General features: G+C 36.1%; 1 protein-coding gene across 1 annotated transcript; it reads left to right on the top strand.

Annotated features, from left to right (window-relative positions):
* Window positions 1–4754: 4754 nt before the first annotated feature.
* LOC111345035 (uncharacterized) lies at window positions 4755–19744 on the top strand. Its single transcript, XM_022952291.2, has 14 exons — window positions 4755–4954; window positions 6559–7557; window positions 8021–8056; window positions 9168–9420; window positions 11032–11911; window positions 12208–12265; window positions 14797–14934; window positions 15533–15632; window positions 15741–15783; window positions 16759–16834; window positions 16944–17015; window positions 17793–17884; window positions 18253–18343; window positions 18864–19744. The coding sequence occupies exons 2-14, from the start codon at window positions 6784–6786 to the stop codon at window positions 18900–18902; spliced, it is 2652 nt and encodes an 883-aa protein (XP_022808026.2). The 5' UTR covers window positions 4755–4954; window positions 6559–6783; the 3' UTR covers window positions 18903–19744.
* Window positions 19745–20698: the final 954 nt, after the last annotated feature.

Below are 20698 nucleotides of genomic sequence, written 5' to 3'. Positions count from 1 at the left end.
GGGTTTGCTTACTTGTAGACATACTAGCCAAAAGGTGCTCTACTTGCACCCTGATCCGCGACACAACCGTAAACTCAGTGAAGTTTCACCCTGTTCCGAAGATCATTTTATACGATGATACTCGTGAATGTTTTGGTTGTACTTAACGTAGTCTATTCGTTATGTAGTTTTGCACGGTTCGGAGTACCGTCGGTTCGGTAGCAACCCTAAATCTGATGATAAATAGTTCCTTTGTAGTATCAATTCCAATTTTTAGGGCTCTAACGTGAGATTTTTTCCACTATAAATACTGTTCAACGTGAAATTCGGGCTGATGCTAAAACCGGAAGTATACAACCTTTAACCTTTCTACGCTAGGGTCGAATCTTGAAACGAAGATGAAAGGCAATTTTTTGTGCTAAGATCGGTCTACTACTGGGGTTCTTTATTCTTGAGATTCGACCAATCGCAACCAACGCACCCTAGTTGGCCATCAGAACATCCCCCACCCCCCACCCCCCATCAGGATCGCAGGTCACTTCATCATAGTGGGGCAGAACCCCATACCCATGGAATATAGTCAACCTCTTTTCGTTTGGTTGTCACGTGACTGAGCGAGCGTACGTACGTACGTACGTGCCTAAGGAAGGGGTGACTCAGGCGAGTCTTGGCAAATGCACATCTTTTATGTTATCATTAACATTACGAACTTGGGAGCTCCGCTTTTTGGCTTGGCTAAATCTATATATTATGACATGTCTAAAACTTCTCTCGAAAGGTTTCTTATCTTATTTTGGCTATAGTGTAAAAACCATAAATGTGTTCTGAGACAAAAACTGGGCATGAACCCCCCATCAAAAATCCTGGATCCGCCACTGTCTTCTCTTTCTGATTTTCTAGTCATCTACTCCCCTCCAGAGACGACACCACGCGTTCCCGAGGTTTATCATTCAACAACGACTAATCTCACAAAACAAAGGCGTACTGGCATGTTTTGCGTACTACCTCTTCTCACTAATGCGGCCTTCAAAACGGCTGCTTTTGATCTGTTACCTGAGAAAGCTATTGATCGTGTTTCAATGGAAGCGTGGTCGTTGTCACGCCCGCAGACATCTGCTTCCTGTTTGCGTTGAAAACGGGGAAGTGTGACGCTACTGTAAGTGGAGATGCTCTTTTAAAAATGACATCTTGTCTTAAAGAAGCCGTTTTTCTTTTATTAAATGGGCTAAGAGAAAACAGAGAGCTGATTATAAACACCGTTTAGTATCTTTTCGGCCAGGTTCCCTCGCAGTTTGATGGCAAGTTCTAGTATTGCTGTACAAAGTTCAATGCTCGCGATCTCGTTAGAAATTGTGGACTTGAACTTTGTTATCGGTCGAATGCGGAAGAGGGAGTTGACTTTTATTTTACTTTTGAATACCGTAGTCTTCCGCAAAATGATTGTCAGTATGACAGTCTCCAAAAATCATCTCCCTATGAGACGCATATTTAATTTTGAGTAAGCGCAAAGGATATGAAACGATCCAAATTTTTGAAAAGAGATCGAGGGAAGAGTTTATTTTCAACCGTTAAAGTAGAAGAAATAACATTCCTCCGAACCAAAATTTAATAGCTAAAAATAGCTAAAATTTATATGAAAATAGAGATGCAGAAAAAGTTCAGGTGTAATTAACTTTTGATTATGCGTTGTTTACAGCACAAGACTAGTACACCTGTTTGTTCTAAATTGAGCCCATTGTGTTTTCATTTTATCCACCAATTGCTTTTGGTTTGGCTAGCAACTAAGCTGAGAAAAGTTCCCACAACATCAGTATGGTTCTTAACTACCAGAATGTTGACTGACTTCTCTAGTTCACCATTTGGTTTCTACTGGAGATTGACTTCAGAAGCTCAAAATTTTCTCGGAATTTTTACCAGACGTCTTTTTGCGAAAACCTTCTTTCTTGATTATATTATAAAGTTTGTTGTATTTTGAATTCTTACGCCGACTGGCGGACATATTCAAGACGGTTGTAAGTTTAACTAAAGCTAAGAAAAGCTAATCTTTTACTCTGGCAAAAATTCAGTAATCGTGGTAATTTCATACAAGATATTGCTGTGGGGACTTGAGGAATTCGCCAGGAAAACTACATGAATTCACAACGCGCTTGGGAACAATACACCTTCTGGTTCTCGTATCATCTAAATCACGTTCATTTTCAGCGAAAGAATCATACTCCTAGCAAAAGCTGTTGGCCAAACTGTGATAAATGCACAAATGCACTCGACAGGATTAAGTTCGAAGACCGAACTGGACGATTTGGTCTAAGGTCCAAACATACAAGGGAAAGTGCGAGAAAGGTAGGTCCTTAATTCGTATTTCAATTGAATAATTTCAACACTGTATCTATAATCTATTCAATAATGTGGGAAAAAATGCAAAGGTAATCGGTCGAGTATTTATTTAGGAGCGAGGAGCATACTGGTCTATTCTGGTTCTAAATCGCTTGTGAGAAGCCTTTTGCCTGACATAAGATTGATTTGACAGTTTGATTACTATTTCTCCCGTCGGACGTATTTGCGATGAAAATTTTGTCACTGTATCCTTTATTTGAAACCGTCATATATTTCTCAATATTTCAATAGTTTGCGGTACATGTCACCACACTGATAGAGTGGTCCGCCCGCATGTGGTTCGATATCAGTTTCTGTCGATTCTGTCTGAGATTCGGTTATTAAAAACATATCATGCGATCATATAACGACATTCGCTAGGTGTAAATAATTGACTGCGGTACGATCCAAATTGTTCCTGTATAGTGAAAAATGTAACGGGCTCATATGTCACTAAGTGGCAGCTCTGTGGACTTAAAAAAGTCCAAGCTCTTAATTTATCAGTCCAACACGTTGCTCACCAATTACTGAGGTGTATAAACAGATTCATGAGGTAAAGGGAACAGTAACTTGGTATTACACCAGATTCTCTGCCTAACTTACGAGGGAATCCAAAATGTGACGAACCTGTCCTGGAGACCGTGTAACCTTTCTTCGATAAATGGAAACGTGTTGAGGTGGTGCGAAAAACTTTGCGATGAGCAAAATCAGTTATCCGAACATTGGCTTGAAGACGCCCTTCCCTTTTAACAGGAAAGGAAAAGACGGGTAGGAAAGTTCCCCTTCTTGTCTTTGCCTCCGATACTGTTTTCTCAGGCCTTACAAGTTGGTTAAACTGTTTTTTTTTTCTTTAAAGTCACGTTTATCCAACGCTCAAGTTTACCTGATGTGTGAAAGGGTGGGTTCTATAGCTCGTCATACGAACGTTGCCCGTCAGATATAACGTTTGACCTATCGCCGCGTTGCTTGGCGCGTGTTCTTTGGGGGAGGGGGGTAGGCTGGGGTGTCCTCATAACGCCATGAAAATATGAGAAGTCTAATCTCCTCCTTCCCCTACAAGGGAAAAAGTAAGAAAAAAGGGCAAAACAAAATTAAGCTGGCTAACTTGTAGATAAACCACAAATGTGGTCGGGGGTTTTGATTTGTTTAACTCAGCAAAATATACTGCATATTGGACCAGGAGCAAGTAATTGAAAAAGGATCAAAATATTTATGCAACATTGTACAGCATCACAATAGATCTATCAAAATGAACGACTTAATTGTTTCTTCTCTCAAAGACACACTTTTAATAAGAATCTCGTTAATGCACTTATGATTCCGCATTTCTTTGACTCTATGTTGTCTAAAAATTTACGCTTGCTATTCCTTTGCAGTTAATCTTTACACACTTCTTCGATCATATCGTAATACTAGCCCTTTTTTCTTTAAATCGATCTTAGATAAATCACATACTTATTCGATCTTTATTTACACAGCACTTGGCCTAAAGGACTGTTAATTTGCGAAATACTGAAAACATTGATCAGAAGCAGTCTCTTCTAAGTGTGAAACATTACATAATCGCGTCATTTTAAGACAAAAATTATCTTTCTAACTTTGTACTAACAATATAAATCTATCGACCACAAAATCAACAAAACTGACAAAGTCACCTCTTCAAACATGCTTCACCTGAAACAATGTCGTTTTTACGTTTGTCTAATGCAAAAAGCGGTTTTGAAGCTCTTCTGCAATGTTATTCAGTTTTTCTTCGTCAATTGTCAGTCATTTCCGCTGGCCGGAGAAGTGTGATCACTTTTAAGTCCTGGATTTTACAAAAAGGATACGTTTAGATAACGTTTAAATATGAGGGTTTTTTGCCACAGATGTACAGTAATTAATAATTAAGCGATAAAGTCTCCTACGGTTAAAACCATCCAGAGCATAGAAATTCCGACAAATCGATTCAAGATTGTGCTTCAGCACTTCGTTGGGTATCGTTTTTAACTGCGTGACAATGCGTTTGGATGTTCTTCAATGGATGTCTTCATTTGTTGATACATATGAGCTATTTGCGAGTTTGCCAGAGGTCTCCAATCTTCGCAAGGACTTCTTTTCTCAATATGCCAGTCTTTCACTAAAGTCCACTGTTCCGGCAACGGCTGATTCACTTTTATAAGCGAGTTTACGTTTATGTTGGTTGGCGAAGGAGAGCTGCTTTGAGACATGATGCGCAGAAGAACAAATTTTTTCTTCCTTGGAGTGTCTTCTACCTTACAAAGGTTACCCTTGACTATCACTCTTGACAGTTCTACGTTGTCACGACAACATACAGAGCGGAGACTGGAGCATGGGAGCGTGTATTTTCAGAAGCCTTTGTTCTTACAGCGTCTCTGATTGGCTCAAGGTATTTTGCCGGCTGGAAACGGCAAACACTAAATGATTTCACTGTGGCGACAAAATAACATTTACCTTCCAGCTGGGAAACGTATTATCCAGTCTAAGCCAAAGGGTGTTCCTCTAAATCCTTTGATATTAATTCAGAATGAGAGAAACATGTAGAGAAACTTTCGTTTCCTCATCACCTGGACCTGATATCATCAAAGCAAGCAGATGAAAGGTTTGTAACCATCTTTCGTAACTTTATTATCCTTTCTCGTTTGAATTGTCTAACTAATTATCCTTTGAGCGTTTGTTCCATGCTTTTTTCCTAATGTACACGTTGCAATTCGTATTTCACTGCCAATAAGCCTCTTCTTAGTTATGAACTTTTTCTTTCCTAAATAGTTGATTAAGTTCGAATCGCGATCGTGGTCTTCCTGCGCAGGCAGGCATCAACGACGTACATAGCATTGTTTCTCTGAGAGAATTGGATAACTGAATGGATGGTTATTCACTTTGCTTTAGTTAAAAGTTCTGTCAATAGTTTATATCCTAAACGTGTTCACAGACTAATCTCAAGGAAGGAACATGGAATTTATTTATCTATTTCGTGTTGCAGACGCTACACGTGGTTCAGTCTATGACATGACCAGTTGATAATTTAGACAACTTTTTCTATTAATTTTCAATTTTTCCTTTTTAATCAGAGATTTTAGGACATAATATAATTATTGAATTCTTTCTTTAAAGTACAGCTGTTGTTACCCCAATCGAATTATTAAAATTTTTTCATTTATTTTTCACTGCAGTAACAATGTTAAGAATGCCTTTTGTATACAATTATTGTTTATTTTCTTTGAACGAGCATTTTTAATAAAACTAGTTGAAGAGCAGATTAGCACTTAAACAAATTTTGCTGCTTTTATTCATTATTGAGTAAAAAAGTAGATTATAATTTAAAAATTCAGGTAAATGAAAAAATTTGGATCAAGTTATTTTGAAATATGATTTTGTTTTGACAAAACTAGATTATAGGGAATCAGCAGAACGAATCTGAAGTGATCTTTCCATATGTCTTTGTACAGAGACAAAAAATCAACAGCTTTTTCTCTCTGAATAGTGTAAAAGGAGATCATTTTTCATTTTGTCAAAATATTTTCATTTCATTCTTTTATAAGATACAAGAAAAACAATTTAATCATTTGGCCCCTAGGGCAGAGTGGCAAGCATCTAATTCCCCTTACAATATCACCCCTGAATCACACTTTTGAGGTCACAGGAATAAAGAAAATGATCACCAATAAAAGAAGCTCATGATTGTTAAACAAATTCTCCATAACAGCACCTTAAGAAATGTGTAGAGAACAGTATGGAGAATATGCATACAGCTGATGTTAGGGTGTAGGAGATTAACATTTGCAATGATTAAAACCAAAACAGAAATTTCAGAATGGGCATTAATTTCTATCTGCCTGGACTAAATTCTCTATTAATCCTGTAGAAGCTGTTTTTAGAATTTTTTATTGCCAAATTCAAGATTTCTTATTTTTTAATATGTAGCCCAGTTTTAAAAAAGATAAGGTGTAGTTTCCTCTAGCCTGAGTGTCAGGCCTTCCTTTCGCTCTCTCCCTTTCTTGCTTCTCTCTTACCTTTTTCCCCCAGAAACACTCCCAGAAACACCTGACACTCAGGCTAAGTTTCCTCAAACTTTGTGTCATGTCTGTTTAGTGGTCTGTCGGTACTTTTTTGAACTTAATTGCATGAATGGTGTAATTATTTTGCTGATATTCTGGAATAATTTTGTCAATTTTGTCTGATAAATTTTTCTTTTCTTGTGTATAGGTTCTTCTAAAAGTTTGCTGTTGTGAATTATGCTGAGGTCTGACATTGAGCACCTAAAAATGAGAAAAGACCAAGAGTTTCTCACAACATCACATTATTACAATCATTATGAAAGTTTTCTTTTGTCATGCAATTGCATGTGACATATTAGTTTGTCAGCAGATATTTGGTGGCAAATCTGAATTAGTAGACCTGCTACTATACTTATAGTATTGTGATTTTATAATGGCTCACAATGAACATTTATTATGGACAATCAGAGGAACAAAGGCTTCTTCTAAAGACAATTTGGATCCTAATATTTTCTTCAGCTCGGGAAATACTGGTAGGTCCAGGCAGGGGAGGCCTGTTCAGAGAGTCAAAAGTGCGGCACCTAGAATTGGCAGAAGGCATCTTGGTATTAAAAACGATAACAATGTTAATGCAAGTCCTTCAGGAAGTCAGTCTTCATTTCTGCACAATCCCTCACCAACCCCTGTAACCTCACGCCCCTTGTCGTCAAGAAGTGGAAGAAGTTCTTATAGCTCCATGCAAAAGAATAAACAAGAACCCAGTGCATCTCCTACATCTTTATTCCTTCAGCTTCATAAAGCAAGATGCAAGTCAGCTCCTCCAAGACCCGTTCACTATTATCTTCCGCAGAAATCCAAAGCTTGGCAATCACGTGATGGTTCTGCATCCCCCTCTTCTCGAAGTGCCCCAAAACATGCATGGCAGAACAGGATAAGTTCTGCAAAGAGTCAACGTTCACTCATGTCTAGAGAAGAAGTAGAAAAACGACACAGAGGGCACTGTAAATCAGCTCCTCTTCCTTATGATTTTAGTGGTATTGAAGTTGTAACCTCTGTTCCTAGGCATGGTTCTGATATTCAAAGATTAAAAGCTTTTACTCGTCCATTAACCTGTATGCCAGATATTATTCGGAATGTTCTTTCACACAATGGCTTAAAACATTGCTGTTCTGCTTATCAGCCCAGGCCTAAATCTTCTCCTTCTTCGGTAGGTGGTAACGTCATTGTTATCACAGTCACTATGTTTTTTATTTATTGTGAGTTTAAACCTAAAAATTATAGGGAAAACATGTTCAAAAAATGGTTTAACACATGAATACTATATACTAGCTTTAGCCAAATGAGTTAGATATAATTTGATATATTCAATTGTTGTAGTTTAAAATTTTGTTTAGTCTGTTTTACCAGATCTGTTAATGGCTACAAGTCATGATCCTTCCAATAAGGGGAAGAAATGACAGTATTTAGTTACGAAATCACAAATTCAAAGTATGAATCCTGTCTGGAATACTTTGTTGCTGATTATAAGACCCAAAATGTGGTATTGTTGGCAAAGAAACATATGTATGCCAGGGGATGAGGACTTTCCCATTTTAACTTTATTCTACAGTCCAATTTGACTCTTAAAAATGTTTGCGGTGATTACTAATTACTGATTTGGCGTTTTACAGAGACAACAGTTTTGGCCTGTTGCAAGACCCACTGTGGTAAGCTAATACATAATGAGCAATAATAACTCTATGTACTTATCAACTGAGTGGGATCGAGGGCCGTAGGGTAAAATATTTGGCCTAGAGCTCATGATGTATGGACCAAGCACATCATGATGGGCATTAATGTATGCCATGACTGCATGAGAGCCAAATATTTTCCTGTATAGTCTGACCAAGCTCAGTCAATAAGCTTTTTTGATATTATTTATTATTATTATTATTTATGACCATTTGTTGAAAATATTAAAAATTTGGTTTCAATTAACCCAAATAGGACATGATAGATAGCATACACAGGACAATCACAAAAAAAAAAAAAAAACTCTTACTAGAATATAAATTTTTTTATTTGTTTTTTGATTCAGAGAAAGAAACTTACAGTTCATGGCAAATTGTGATTATTTTCACTTATTTCCTCTTTCCTTTAAGTTTTCCCAACAAAGCTGTGTATATCTGGACAGGGCCGGATGGCTTTTTCTGAACCAGCTCATGCCAACCTGTTCAGCCCCACACATGTCAGCTTTCACTATGTTTTCTACCTGCAGGGCTGCATGGGTTATAAAATGATAAATTATAATTTTTAATAGTTTCTGTGGTATTTGCAACTGTAACAATTAGTTTCACATGGATTATGAGGGGCAATTATCCCCCCAACCCCCCATGTACATGTTGTAGTTCAATTTTATCCTTGGTTCAAATTTTATTTTCCTTTGTTCTCAGTCATGATAATGAGTTTGAAACAAAGGAAAATAAAATTTGAACCAAGGATAAAATTGAACTACAGCATACACATTGCGTATAATTCAAGCAATCCTAAATTGTCAAGTCTTAAAGGTCTTTCATTACTTTGACACAGGTGTGAAAAAAAATATCACAAAACGGTCTTCTTAATTTTTATTTTGAATGTCAATGTTGGTATTGTACTTTCAAGAGTATTTTAAAACTAGTGTACATTTAGAAACAAAATTAAATAATTTCATGTAAATTGTTACAAGACAAACTGTGACAAAAACTGTTAGAGTTTTATGCCTATTCTATGATTGGTTTATTTCTGTCAGCAAATTTAAGTATTCATAACCACATTTGTTATGTTTGAATTTTCCAGTTTCAAAGGGGAGATGTTCCAAAATATCTTCACTTTGTGAAACCAGCAGGATTTTGGGTACGTGGGGAAGGCAGTCATCCTAAAACTTGTCCTGATGATGATCCCTCTTTACTAAATGACAACCAACTTGATTTCCCTTTAAATTATGAGGATGACTTTGATGAAACAGTGCTGTTTGAAGAACAGTTTATTGTACCTGCTTCACCCTCTGAGGCATCATTCACAGAGGGGAGATACTCAACAGAACTAAGAGGTATGGATGAACTCTTTATATAGCCTCAAAGAGTGGCTAGTATCTAATTTCTTCTTACCATATCACTGCTAAGTCAAATATTGAATAAAGGGGATGATTGCCAAATAAAGAAACTCTGTATTAAAAAAATTTCTTCTTCTAGAGATCAGTATGGACAAAATCTATACTGGGATATAAACAGTGATTTGGATGCTAGCCTTCCACCAGAAGGGCTATAATGCTTGAAATGTCAGCTTTAGATACCTTTTTACAGTTAGTGGCAATTTACATTTATTTATCAACTCCGTTGATAGAAACAAATTATTTTGTAATACCCCCCGCTGATGTTGCACCACAGCTTCTTTAGAAACTTGTCCCCCTCTTTTTCCCCCAGTATGGTTTGGGTCCTATTCCTGGTGTTGACATTGTCTCAGTTACAAGTCTTTGGTCAGGACAAGAATAATCCATTGATACTGCTTGGATGGGATGTAGTTGTAAGGGATTTTTTTAATTTTATTTAACAGGGCTGCAAATAATGGCCGGTCAACGGACAATGTCCGGTCAAAATTGGGTACTGACCTGACAAATCCTTGGATTGCCGGACATCTTGTCCGGTCCTTTACCGACTCTTTCAAAGAAATTTGAATTTTTAACTGTTTGATAATCACAAGGGACAACAGTCATGTTTCCAAAAGAAAAAAAAAAAACAATATAAAAGTAGACAAATTAGTGGTTGAGAAATTCCCGGGCAGTCGCAAATTTCCGCGATGTCATCAAATCCTGTCACGACCGTATAACACAAAAAGTGAAAGAGTAAGGTTGTCTTTAAGGGATTCTAAGTGGAAGAAAGTCAGCGAGCGCAACACTTGGAATATGACACCATGCATTTTATACAGTTATATACAGTGGTGCCGAATTTTGAAACCCTTGTGGCAATACGAGTTAAAGTGAAGTGTTTCCTATTTATATTTAAGCTTACATTTCAGTTAGCTTAATTAAGAGATCGATTGAACTCTTCAGCAGCTTTCACACATTCTGCATATTTTACTTAAGTTCAGTTGTAGAACTGATGTGGTGATTGCCAAAGTGTAATATTTAATTAGAAGTGATCTTGCCAGATGTAAAGTAAAACGGACAATTACGGTTGTATCTTGTGTAACCGTTCCACGTACTCAATGCGAGACTGCTTCTGCAGTAGTAAAGTTATTAACTTGTAATTTTTATTGCCAGATCGACTTGGATTCAGTTTTTTTTTAGTTGTAAAAGGATTACTGTGCAATCTGGGTTCACTATCGCAAGAGTTCCGACTGTTAAAATTTGACAGGCCAAAAACGGGTAGTGTCCGAGCAAAAGCATGTTTGACCGGACAACGAGACCAGTGACTGCCCGTTAGTTATTTGCAGCCGTGTTTAAAGTTAGTCCAAAGGGTTCTGGATGTGTAGGGTGTAAATATTGTTAGACACTGACCTAAGTTTACTAGTGGCAGCATATAATTATAAGCTGGAACAAACATAATATATTTGGAAGTTCCAAGATATTCAGCCAGTTTGAGGTACTGTATTATATGTCTGGATTTGAAATAACTTTATTTGAAAATTATATTATTTTCAAAATTTTCTGGTCTATCTACAGATGAAGAGTTACAAACAGAACAGAATTTAGATACCAACCCCTGTGAAGGACTTACTGAAAAATATTTGAATGACAAAGAAGGAGAAGGTGTCAAATATTGGCCTGACAATCAAATGACTCATGTGTCAACTCAAGAACAACCTCAAGCTGACATCAAGACTTCAGATGCAGACCCTTTGGAACCTGTTGCTGAAATTATCATAACTAAGTTGGAACCAGATCAGAGTCCATCTCCTGAAAACGCTAAAGAAGAGCAAACAGAGGCTAGCACAAATGATGAATGTGATGCTGATATACACAATGATGTTCCAGAGATTCCACAGTGGGCAGCCCAAGAAGATATGATTCAAGCAGGAGATATAAGCTTAGATGAAGTAAGGGAAGAGGTTGTTGTGCCAGAGCCTGTGGACGAACCTGCTCAGATTGAAAAAGAACCAGAGAATGAAGTAGAAGATGAGCCTGTGGCTCAAAAGCCCAGTGAGGTTCCTCAGAAGGCAGAGGAGGAGACACACAAAGCACAAAAACTTCAAGTGAAGTTCTCGGATTCTCTTATTCTTACAAGTTTTAAGTCACCATCACCTAAAGAAGAAAAGAAGGAGCCAGTGGTTAAACCTATTTTAAAACCCTCCCCAACATTTACGCGCAAGGAGCCCAAAGTAGCACCAGGCACACAGAAGAGAACAACGCCTTTATTTGAGCGCAAGGAGGTTGAAAAGCCACCACTGCCAAAACCACCTCCTGTTGCTCCAGTTCAATCTGTGGAGGCAATGAAAACAGAAGATGAGGAGAAGAAGCTAGATGAAGAAGGGAAGAAGCTAGATGAAGAAGGGAAGGTGGGAGGAGAAAGGGAAGAAGTGTCACCCAAACAAGAGCCAGAAGTGTAAGTTAGAATGATTAGTTTACCAACTTCATTTTTTATTCTCCAACATACGGCCAGCTCATGAAGAATGTTTTAAGGGAGATATGATTATGTTAATTTGAAGTTTTCTCCCAAGCTAGTAATTGTAAATTTTGAATAGTGCAAAACCAACTCAAAATACAATGAGGATTCTAAGCTTCCTTTTATTGTGTCTGACTTGTTGTGACAGGTTTCCATGAAAAGTACAATGATACACTCCTTTTAATCATCAATGATCAACTTGAAAATTAATGATTTTGATAACTTTCTCTTTCCAGTTTACCCAGACCTGAGTATATAAGAGCACCTGGGGCCTACAGGATGTATGATCCAAAGGTTTGTTTTTCTTGTGAGTGAGCTTTGGATTTATAACTATAATAGTAGATCTTATAGCTGATAATTCTTTGACAGTGTATTGCTTCACTATACTATAGTTTACATTAATCATTATGTTTACTCATGAATGTGGTAATGCTTATTTTTGTTTACTTTTTCCAGTTTTTGCTATTTCCTACAAATAATATTTTATGGTCATGCAAGCTTATTCTTGACCAGTATCTTATCATGTGTTATGTTTTTCTCTTCTTAGTTGTTGACATCTAATTAGGAACATTAACCTTGGATTCTTGTCCTTGTTTATACATACGTTATTGTTTCAATTAACAAAGAGCATTTTTTAAACAAACTTGCATCCAGGGGAAACACAATATTTTAAGAAAAATATTCTGGTTGCCTGACTGTACTCATGTAGAACTTGTAATTTAAACCCTTCATGACCAAAGAGGCTTTGCAGTGTTTAAAATATGAGCTTAGCTTCCACACCGACTAAAAGCTCTAAATTTGACAGTTGTGGTAATATAAAATTTCCATAATCAAAATTCACTCATCATTTTTGTTTAATAATTTTGAAAAAAATATTGTTATCTACAGTGTAGGCTATGTTTTGTAACAGTGCAGTAATTTTCTTTCTTGTGACAGTTTCCTGCACTAAACACACCTTGATTTATTAATGTCAGTAACATTTTTGCTGGTTTGATAATGCTTTAACTGTAGTTATAATTCTAGAACTAAGGTCTTTCAGACATTCTCCCTTTATTATCACAGACTTGTTAATGAATGCAGACAGTTTGATATGTTTATGGTCCTCATTATAAGGAGATTTTAGTTTTGACATCAATGCAACAAGAAACTGATGAACAAAGAATGTTGAAAGATCCAAACTAAATCAAGTATGATATAAAGTTCATGCAGTTTTAAAAATCTGTTTTGGGACTCTGTACCATGTACTTTCTATTTTCAAGTTCTTCTTTCTAATAAATTTTTATAAATTATTTATAACAGGTCAATTATACTCCCTTTGGTGGCATTATTCATGTTTGAAAATAATTACTTTTCATCTTCCAATTCAAAATTAGTTAATTTCCAGATAAAACTGAAAAGAAAAAAAAGAACTCACAGCACTTTTCTCAGTGAAACAGAATATGCAGTCAGAGTAAAAAAACAAAATATATTTCTTTGTAGTTTAACCAAGCTAAATCAGTAGTTCATGTTTTTGTTAACAAATTTGAAATACCGACACCTCCCGCTCAGTAGATTCTACTAATTAATATTTTGTGTCTTGAAATTATCTTACCACCTGTCTGAACCACTTAAAATATATCTTTGTCACCATTGCTTCCAACTTAATGGTTTGTTAGAATTTGCAGGGCACAGTTAAGTTATCACAATATTATACTGTTTACCCTTTTTGTAGTCACAGATCATTTTGGAGGTAAATGTATAGCTCACAGTTTTAAAAAAGATTTATTCAAAATTCTTTTTGTAAGTTTTCAATATAGCCTAACTTTATTTATTATTTTAACACTGTTGACAAAACATACTTGAATCTAAATTAGAAACAGTCGTTTGAGCTCAAAGCTTTCATGTAGATCTCTACAATTTGCAGACTTGAATTTTGAGTTGAGACATCACTTGAATTAAAGTACTGACAACAAGTTAATTACAAGATAGACAATTTTGTGAGACAAAAAATGTCCTTTGCACAATTGTATGTCCTCGTGTAGGTTGCTTAAGAACTCTCAGGCCAACAAAGGTGCACCGCGCCAGGAGGATTAATAAAGATTCGCAGTCTAAATCTCACAATAAACACGAACGTAGAAAGTTTAAAAATTGCGAGGATGGACAACTTCTGACGTCAAAAATATAAAAAATTTTAATAAAAAACATTTCGGTCAGAGACCTTCTTCAATTATATTATATTATATTATATTATATATATATATATATATATATATATATATATAATTATATATCTGCATTTGAATCATGGAATGTTGTATGTTGAGTTCTACCTTTCTGGTTATTTGATTTCTCTGCCTAGTTTGTTTTCTCATCTTTGTCAACAAAATTACACTCTTTTACTCCAACCAGTTAAGGTGTAGTTTTTGGAGGTCGGTACTGTCTGTTTTAACCTTATCTGCTGTGCCTGCTCCCTTGTGGCAAGTATTTTAACTATGTATAGAAGAATTTTCCAGGGCCCAGTTTTTCTAAGGGCAGATAATGCAATGTGATAGAAGAAATTAAAGGCATTAAAGGGTTGAAAAAATGTACTGGGCTATTCACCCTGCAGGTAGGGATTTATCCAGTGGATAACTTATCTACCCCTTGAAAAAAAGGGACTTGAGGGCCCAGCTGTATAAAGGGCGGATAATACTATCCAACAGATGAAATGCTAACCACTGGATATTAAGTGATTTTTAATAGACTAGCATTCTCAAGTCATGTTGCACTGTGTAAATAAGTCATTTTAACTTTAGCCTTCAAACCTCAGCTTCCCCATTTAAATCAACAATATTCATTTTCCACAGGACCTCCTTGAGTATCGGTTGGAGCAAAAAAGAGAGTCAAGGCCATTAAAGAAATCTTTAACTAACTCAACAGTGCCACGTTTTTTGCCTTCTGCTGAGGCCACTGAAGTTATGACTTCTATTAGGGATGAACATAAGGTAAGTTGATAGTTCTGAGGTCTGTTGATAGTAACTTAGATTAGAGTTACATGTAACTTCATGCATGCAGTAATGTATGATTTATTTCATTTTAAGTTTAAGACTTTTTGACACTCAATTATGTCAGCTAACTTGATTTTACCACTCCAGTGACCAGGGAAGGGGCTGTTCTCATGTAGACACACACTCAGTAGGTAGATGAATGTGTCACCAAAGGGTATTTTTGTTGTATAAAATATGGTTTGAGGATGGTCCGAAATACACCATCCACCTCTTGCTACTCAGGGGTAGTAATAGGGCTGATACAGGTAGGCTGCATTTTCATGAATGGCAAAAGTCTTGGGGTGCACCCTCAGTGTGATTGGTAGATATGGGGCACCTTTTTGATATCAATTAAATGGGTACCAGCAAATTTAATGCTGGGGGGGTAACCCTGCGATGGACTAGCAATATCCCATCCAGGGGGGAGACTCCTAGTCGCTTCATGCTACAGAAACTGGAGTCAAGCACTGCAGCTCTGATGGGCCACTGGCTCGTAAACAGACTTTACTTTTCTTCTTGATATCAAATGATGTTTCTTTTCTTTTTTTCGCTGCAGCAAAGGAAAGAAGGAATGAAACCCTGGCTTCAAGGAAGACTAGCACTTTCTAAGCAGACAAGTAGATTTGAACTTCCCATGGATGTGAAATTACTTGAAGGTAGTTGTATGGTTATTATGATAATTATTCAGTGAATGCATGTCTTCAACCCAGAGTGGTTTGATTCACCTATCTTGCCATGATTAATTTTAATTTTGTTTTCCTCAGAGATGACACCAATGGAGTATTTGACAAAGTACTGTATTATAAGGTTCGTGGCATATTCATCTCAAGTGAACCTTGTCTTTTTATCAACAAACTTCCGTGTAGTTACACAGCCATGCAATTCTCAAAAAGTGATGAAAGAAATCATATGTTGTCCTGATGTTGATTACAGATGAAAGAATGATCCTCTCAGTTGATTTACATTGAAAGAAATTGCAAAAAAGAGAAGCCTGAAAACATTTGGGCTTGATCAGGGACCATATTGCCTCATAGTTATCAGGTGGACAACTAATAACTGGAAGGCACATATTTGAACCTTGTGAAAGCCTGAATTTATCAGACTTCTCTTTTGCAACTTGTTTAATTCCAGTTTAATGTGAGTATCATTATTTTATTTGTAATCATCCATGCATCAAAGTATATTTTAGTTCCTCTACTTTTGATCACATCCCTTTAAAGGTAACATAGAACCAACCAAAATTTGTCTCACTCTCAACAATTGGTTAGGTAGCTGATTTTGTAGTCAGAGCACTATTGGCATATGGCAACTAGTGATTGGGAGGCATTAATTGGTGCAAAACTCAGGTGAAGCCTGAAAATTTCAAACTTCTTTTTCTACAGTTTCTTAATAGCTGTTCGGAAGCGAAACAGAAAATACAAACAGACACTTTATTCCAACACAGAAAACTGTAGACTCATGGTAAACGGCAACAACCGTTAAAGAAAATGCCAATTAATCGATAAACTAAGAAACTTAATTTCAACTCTTTTCTATAAAAATTGCACACATCAAAAACAAAAAGGTCTACGTGATTTGCTTACATGGATATTTATAACCTACATAAACCCAAAGCACGTGCATGCAAGTCGCGCACGCACAAGTTCGTTAACCTCTTCTTAACAATAGTAATGTACCTGTGAGAATCATTCCTGTATAGTGTTACAATCTAGAAATCTGACAGCATTGGAATGTAAATGAAAGTTTCTACATATTTAAACAATTCAACATGTTACTTTCTAGCACAAGAAGGAAAGCACTTTACAAGCATATATTTCAGAAGGTGGATAAAGACAGAGATAATCAAATAACTTTTAAGGTAGGTAATTCAACTAAATTAATTATTTGTATTTATTGAATTCGTATCCTGGAGTTAAATTGTTTTAGTCAAAACTCAAGATTGAAGCTTCTTTTAATTTGATTAAAAGGAGATGAATAGGGGCTTAAGAGAGATACACGTGGACTCTATATCAACAGAGCAGATTAAGAAACTAATAGAGGTATGTCTGATATTGTCATTGTGCCTCCACATTTTTTTCTTCATGAAGATATTGTCTGCAAGTAATAACTATTCATGGAAGTGGATATATGGCTAGTGATGGATATTCAAGTCACCGACACTAAAGTGAACAGTTGTTTTTATTACTTATATATAGACAGAAACAGTGTGATAGTATGGCACAAAAGATTATTTTAATTAAATAAATGTATTCCTACCAAGATTACAACATTTTTTGGGCCCAAATCCTGCGCAATCTGCTGAGAGGTGAATAGTTAACAACTATTCACCAAAGTGGAGGTGGTTAGGGGTGGATATTTACCAAGCCGTAAAGCAGCGAGGTAAATATCCACTGCTAACCACCAACACTGAGGTGAATAGTTGTTTTAGTATGTACTAAAACGGTGAGATAATATACACCACCAAAAATTGATTTGAGTGATTTCTTCACTTGTCATGGATGCAAACCTGGATGCCATTTTTTCCCAAGTTGCTCGGAGTTAAATAGCAAACGATATTTGGAGTTTGACTAGCCAATCAGAGTGTGCCTTCAATGCTATCCACTGATTTAGTATATACTAACAAAGGATATTTGGAGTTTGAATAGCCAGTCAGAGTGCACCTTCTGTGCTATCTGCTGTTATGCTGTCATGCATGTTAGTATTATGCTATTGTGTGTTATTTTCTAAGGGTGAGGTAATGATAAATAACTGTTAAAGAAAAATTATAATTTTTAGCTCAAGTCATAAGTTGGATAATACTTTTTTCTTTATTACAGATGGTTGAAGGAAATGAGAAGTCTACTTTCAGTCTGGCACAGTTTTCAGCAATTGCTGCATTTTCTGAAAGGTTGCTCCTCTCAGAAACACAGTAAGTGGTTAGCTTGCTTACCCCTTAAACATTACATTATAACTGTATCCTTAATGTGCTATGGTTGTTTTTGGTGTTGGGCAAGCAACACTGACAAGTCACAAATTTATTAATATATAGGAAACAAACAATGATCTCAACCAAATTCTATTTTTGCTAATCATTGTTTTGGACCAAAACAAGCAAATATGATAATTGAGGAATTTAGATGGCATTCTGCATTTATTTTGACTAATAGGATTGATCAGTGTTATGTTTTTCGATATGACCTGGTACATGACTAACCCCAGTTGCAGTGAGAATAGATTTCTAAAGTTCTCTTAACTGCTGATCCAGGCTATATAATAAATTATATTTCTTTGTTCTAGGGTGACAGAAAAGAACAACCCATACAGTTCAAAGGAAATTATTGAAGAGGCAGACTTCTGTGGATTGAAATCAAAACTTAGTGGATTCCCTGTAAGTTTTACAACTGTTGCCTTTTTTTAGGTAGAATTTGTTAAATTATAATCTCTTCCAGAAGAAGGCACATACAAAATAGATTGCTGCTAAAAATACCAGTTAGGGGCTAGGGTGAGGCTTCTGTCTGATTTTGCTATTGAATTGGGTCCTATAAGTTGAGTTTTCTTCAATTCAACAAGTAAAAAGTGTTTAAAATGTCAGGTTTCCCTCCTTTCTCACTTAAAAAAAAAGTGCAAAAGTCAGTTCCCACCAGATATTTCAGATAGTATCTTAAACTGAAAAAATTCGTAACTTCCTGTTTAAAAGAAATCACCAATAGGAAAAATAAAACTCCAAAAGAAAACTCTGCTACACAGAAGTATGGCAGGGGGAGAATTGTCCAGGCTCTGGTTGATGATAGATGAAAGTTTAAATTCAAGCAGAAGACAGGGAAAAGAATTGTTAGTCTCACTTTGATTTTAATATGTTTCCAATTTTTTTTTCCTCATGTGATCTATTTTTTTCTCCATCTTTCAAGGTTAACCCCAACGTGAGGAAAATTCTGGAAGTGCTCTAAGTTGATAAAAATAATATATGTTTAGTAAACTTAATTATAAATTGGTGGATATGTGACATGTTGTTGCACCATATTTAATATTTAAAAAGAGAGGGATACAATTTGTTCATATTTTAACAGATAAAGGATCTTTTATAGTAAGCTAATTGTACATAGTAGAAATTATACAGTAGGATCTAACACTTTTGGTATTGGGCCTGGTAATAGGAGCCAATGCCATTTTGTAATTACATAGGAACTACTGCTTAAAACGGTGGGGTTGAAACTCTTTGGAGGGAAGAATCATCTGTTTATACTCTTTGTAAATGTAGTGTCATGTTAGGTTGTTCAATTTGTAGTGGAAGAACCCATTTGTATTTCGGTTTGTTGCTTTCTCTCTGCCTAAGAAAAAACTAAAGATAAGTCTGTATATCATATGGACCTCAGGGATAACCTTAATACTTTGTACCCACAACTGAAAATAACAAGGCATGTTAAAAAAAAATCGAATCACTGGTGTATCTTGACAGCATGGATATTCCAGGAAAAAACAAACCTTGTACTTTTTTTTTTCCTCAGGAGTAACTACAGTTATATGAAAATATTGTAATTAATGAAACTAAATGTGTTCTAATGCACATTAACACATAAAAGCCAAAGTCTTACAGGAGAAACTCAGTTACTTTACTCAGTAGTTAATGTTTTCAATTTTTTTATTTGCAAAATATATTTGTTAATTTCAAGAATATCCATTTGTTAAGTATTCCATACACAGAATATGTAGTGTTAACTCTGTTATTTTATCCAAGGAAGGATTTTTTGTATAAATTTGGTTTAAAATAAATCAGCATATTGAAGGAAAATACCTTTTTGTTCATCCCTAGAACTTTTCTGTTGAAAAAACATTATTTTCTTCCAGCTGATGGAAACCTTAACCCATCACTTAGAAAAGTAGGGCAAGTGAAAGGTGTTTTTCATCGTCACAAACATGGGATAAAGAAAAATTCTTATTTTCCATGAGAAATCAAACCTCAGACCTTTGCATTAATAGCCATTATGAAGTTCATTTATATTTAACAATTGGTTCATGCTTTAGTGTGCACTATCGAGTTATGGAGCATGCGGGAAGTTTGGAGAGCACGAAAGAAGCGTAAGAGTTGCCAGAGGCAATAGCTGAGGGCAACTCTAGCTTGTTGAGTGCTCTCCAAACTTCCCACGTGCTCCATAACTCGATAGTGCACAGCTGAAAGCCTGAACCAATTGTTTTAGAACATAGCCGGTGGAATTGTACATCAAATCTGATGCAAAAAACAGACAACAATATCAGTTGAAGCGAGTCGTGACAGCGCTGATGCCGAGTCTCCTTTTCCTTTGTTTTTCTCTTTTTCTGCCTCATTTAAGAACTCTAGCCCAAGGGAAAAGGTCGAAACATTGTCTTCGTTTTTGGACTAGTAGGCCGAGTTTCTGTTTGTATCCATTATTGTCACGAAATATATTATTTTTCCCCACACTAACAATGGCTGCTCGCGCGAAAAGAAAAATTTCTGGTGAAGTCGGATTTGCTGACGCTATCAACGTGCACTATCGGGATTTTGAGGACGCTCGATCACATATAATGAATTTGATTGCACGACTCTGATAGCTATTTTCTAACAAGTGTCTTGCATACTGCTAGGCAATACTGATAGCGTCATGTTTTGTAAATACAATAAGATGGTGAGTTTTGAGCTCGATAAAGAAACAGAGAAAGATTGCTTCCGTCTTGTCCTGAGTGTGGGACAAAGAAATATTCACCATCTTTTTATTTACAAAAGTTG

This window comes from Stylophora pistillata, chromosome 13, assembly GCF_964205215.1.
Source record: "Stylophora pistillata chromosome 13, jaStyPist1.2, whole genome shotgun sequence".
NCBI classification, from domain to species: Eukaryota; Metazoa; Cnidaria; class Anthozoa; order Scleractinia; family Pocilloporidae; genus Stylophora; species Stylophora pistillata.
The sequence above is the reverse complement of the archived record's forward strand: the minus strand, read 5'-3'. Positions and strand labels throughout refer to the sequence as shown.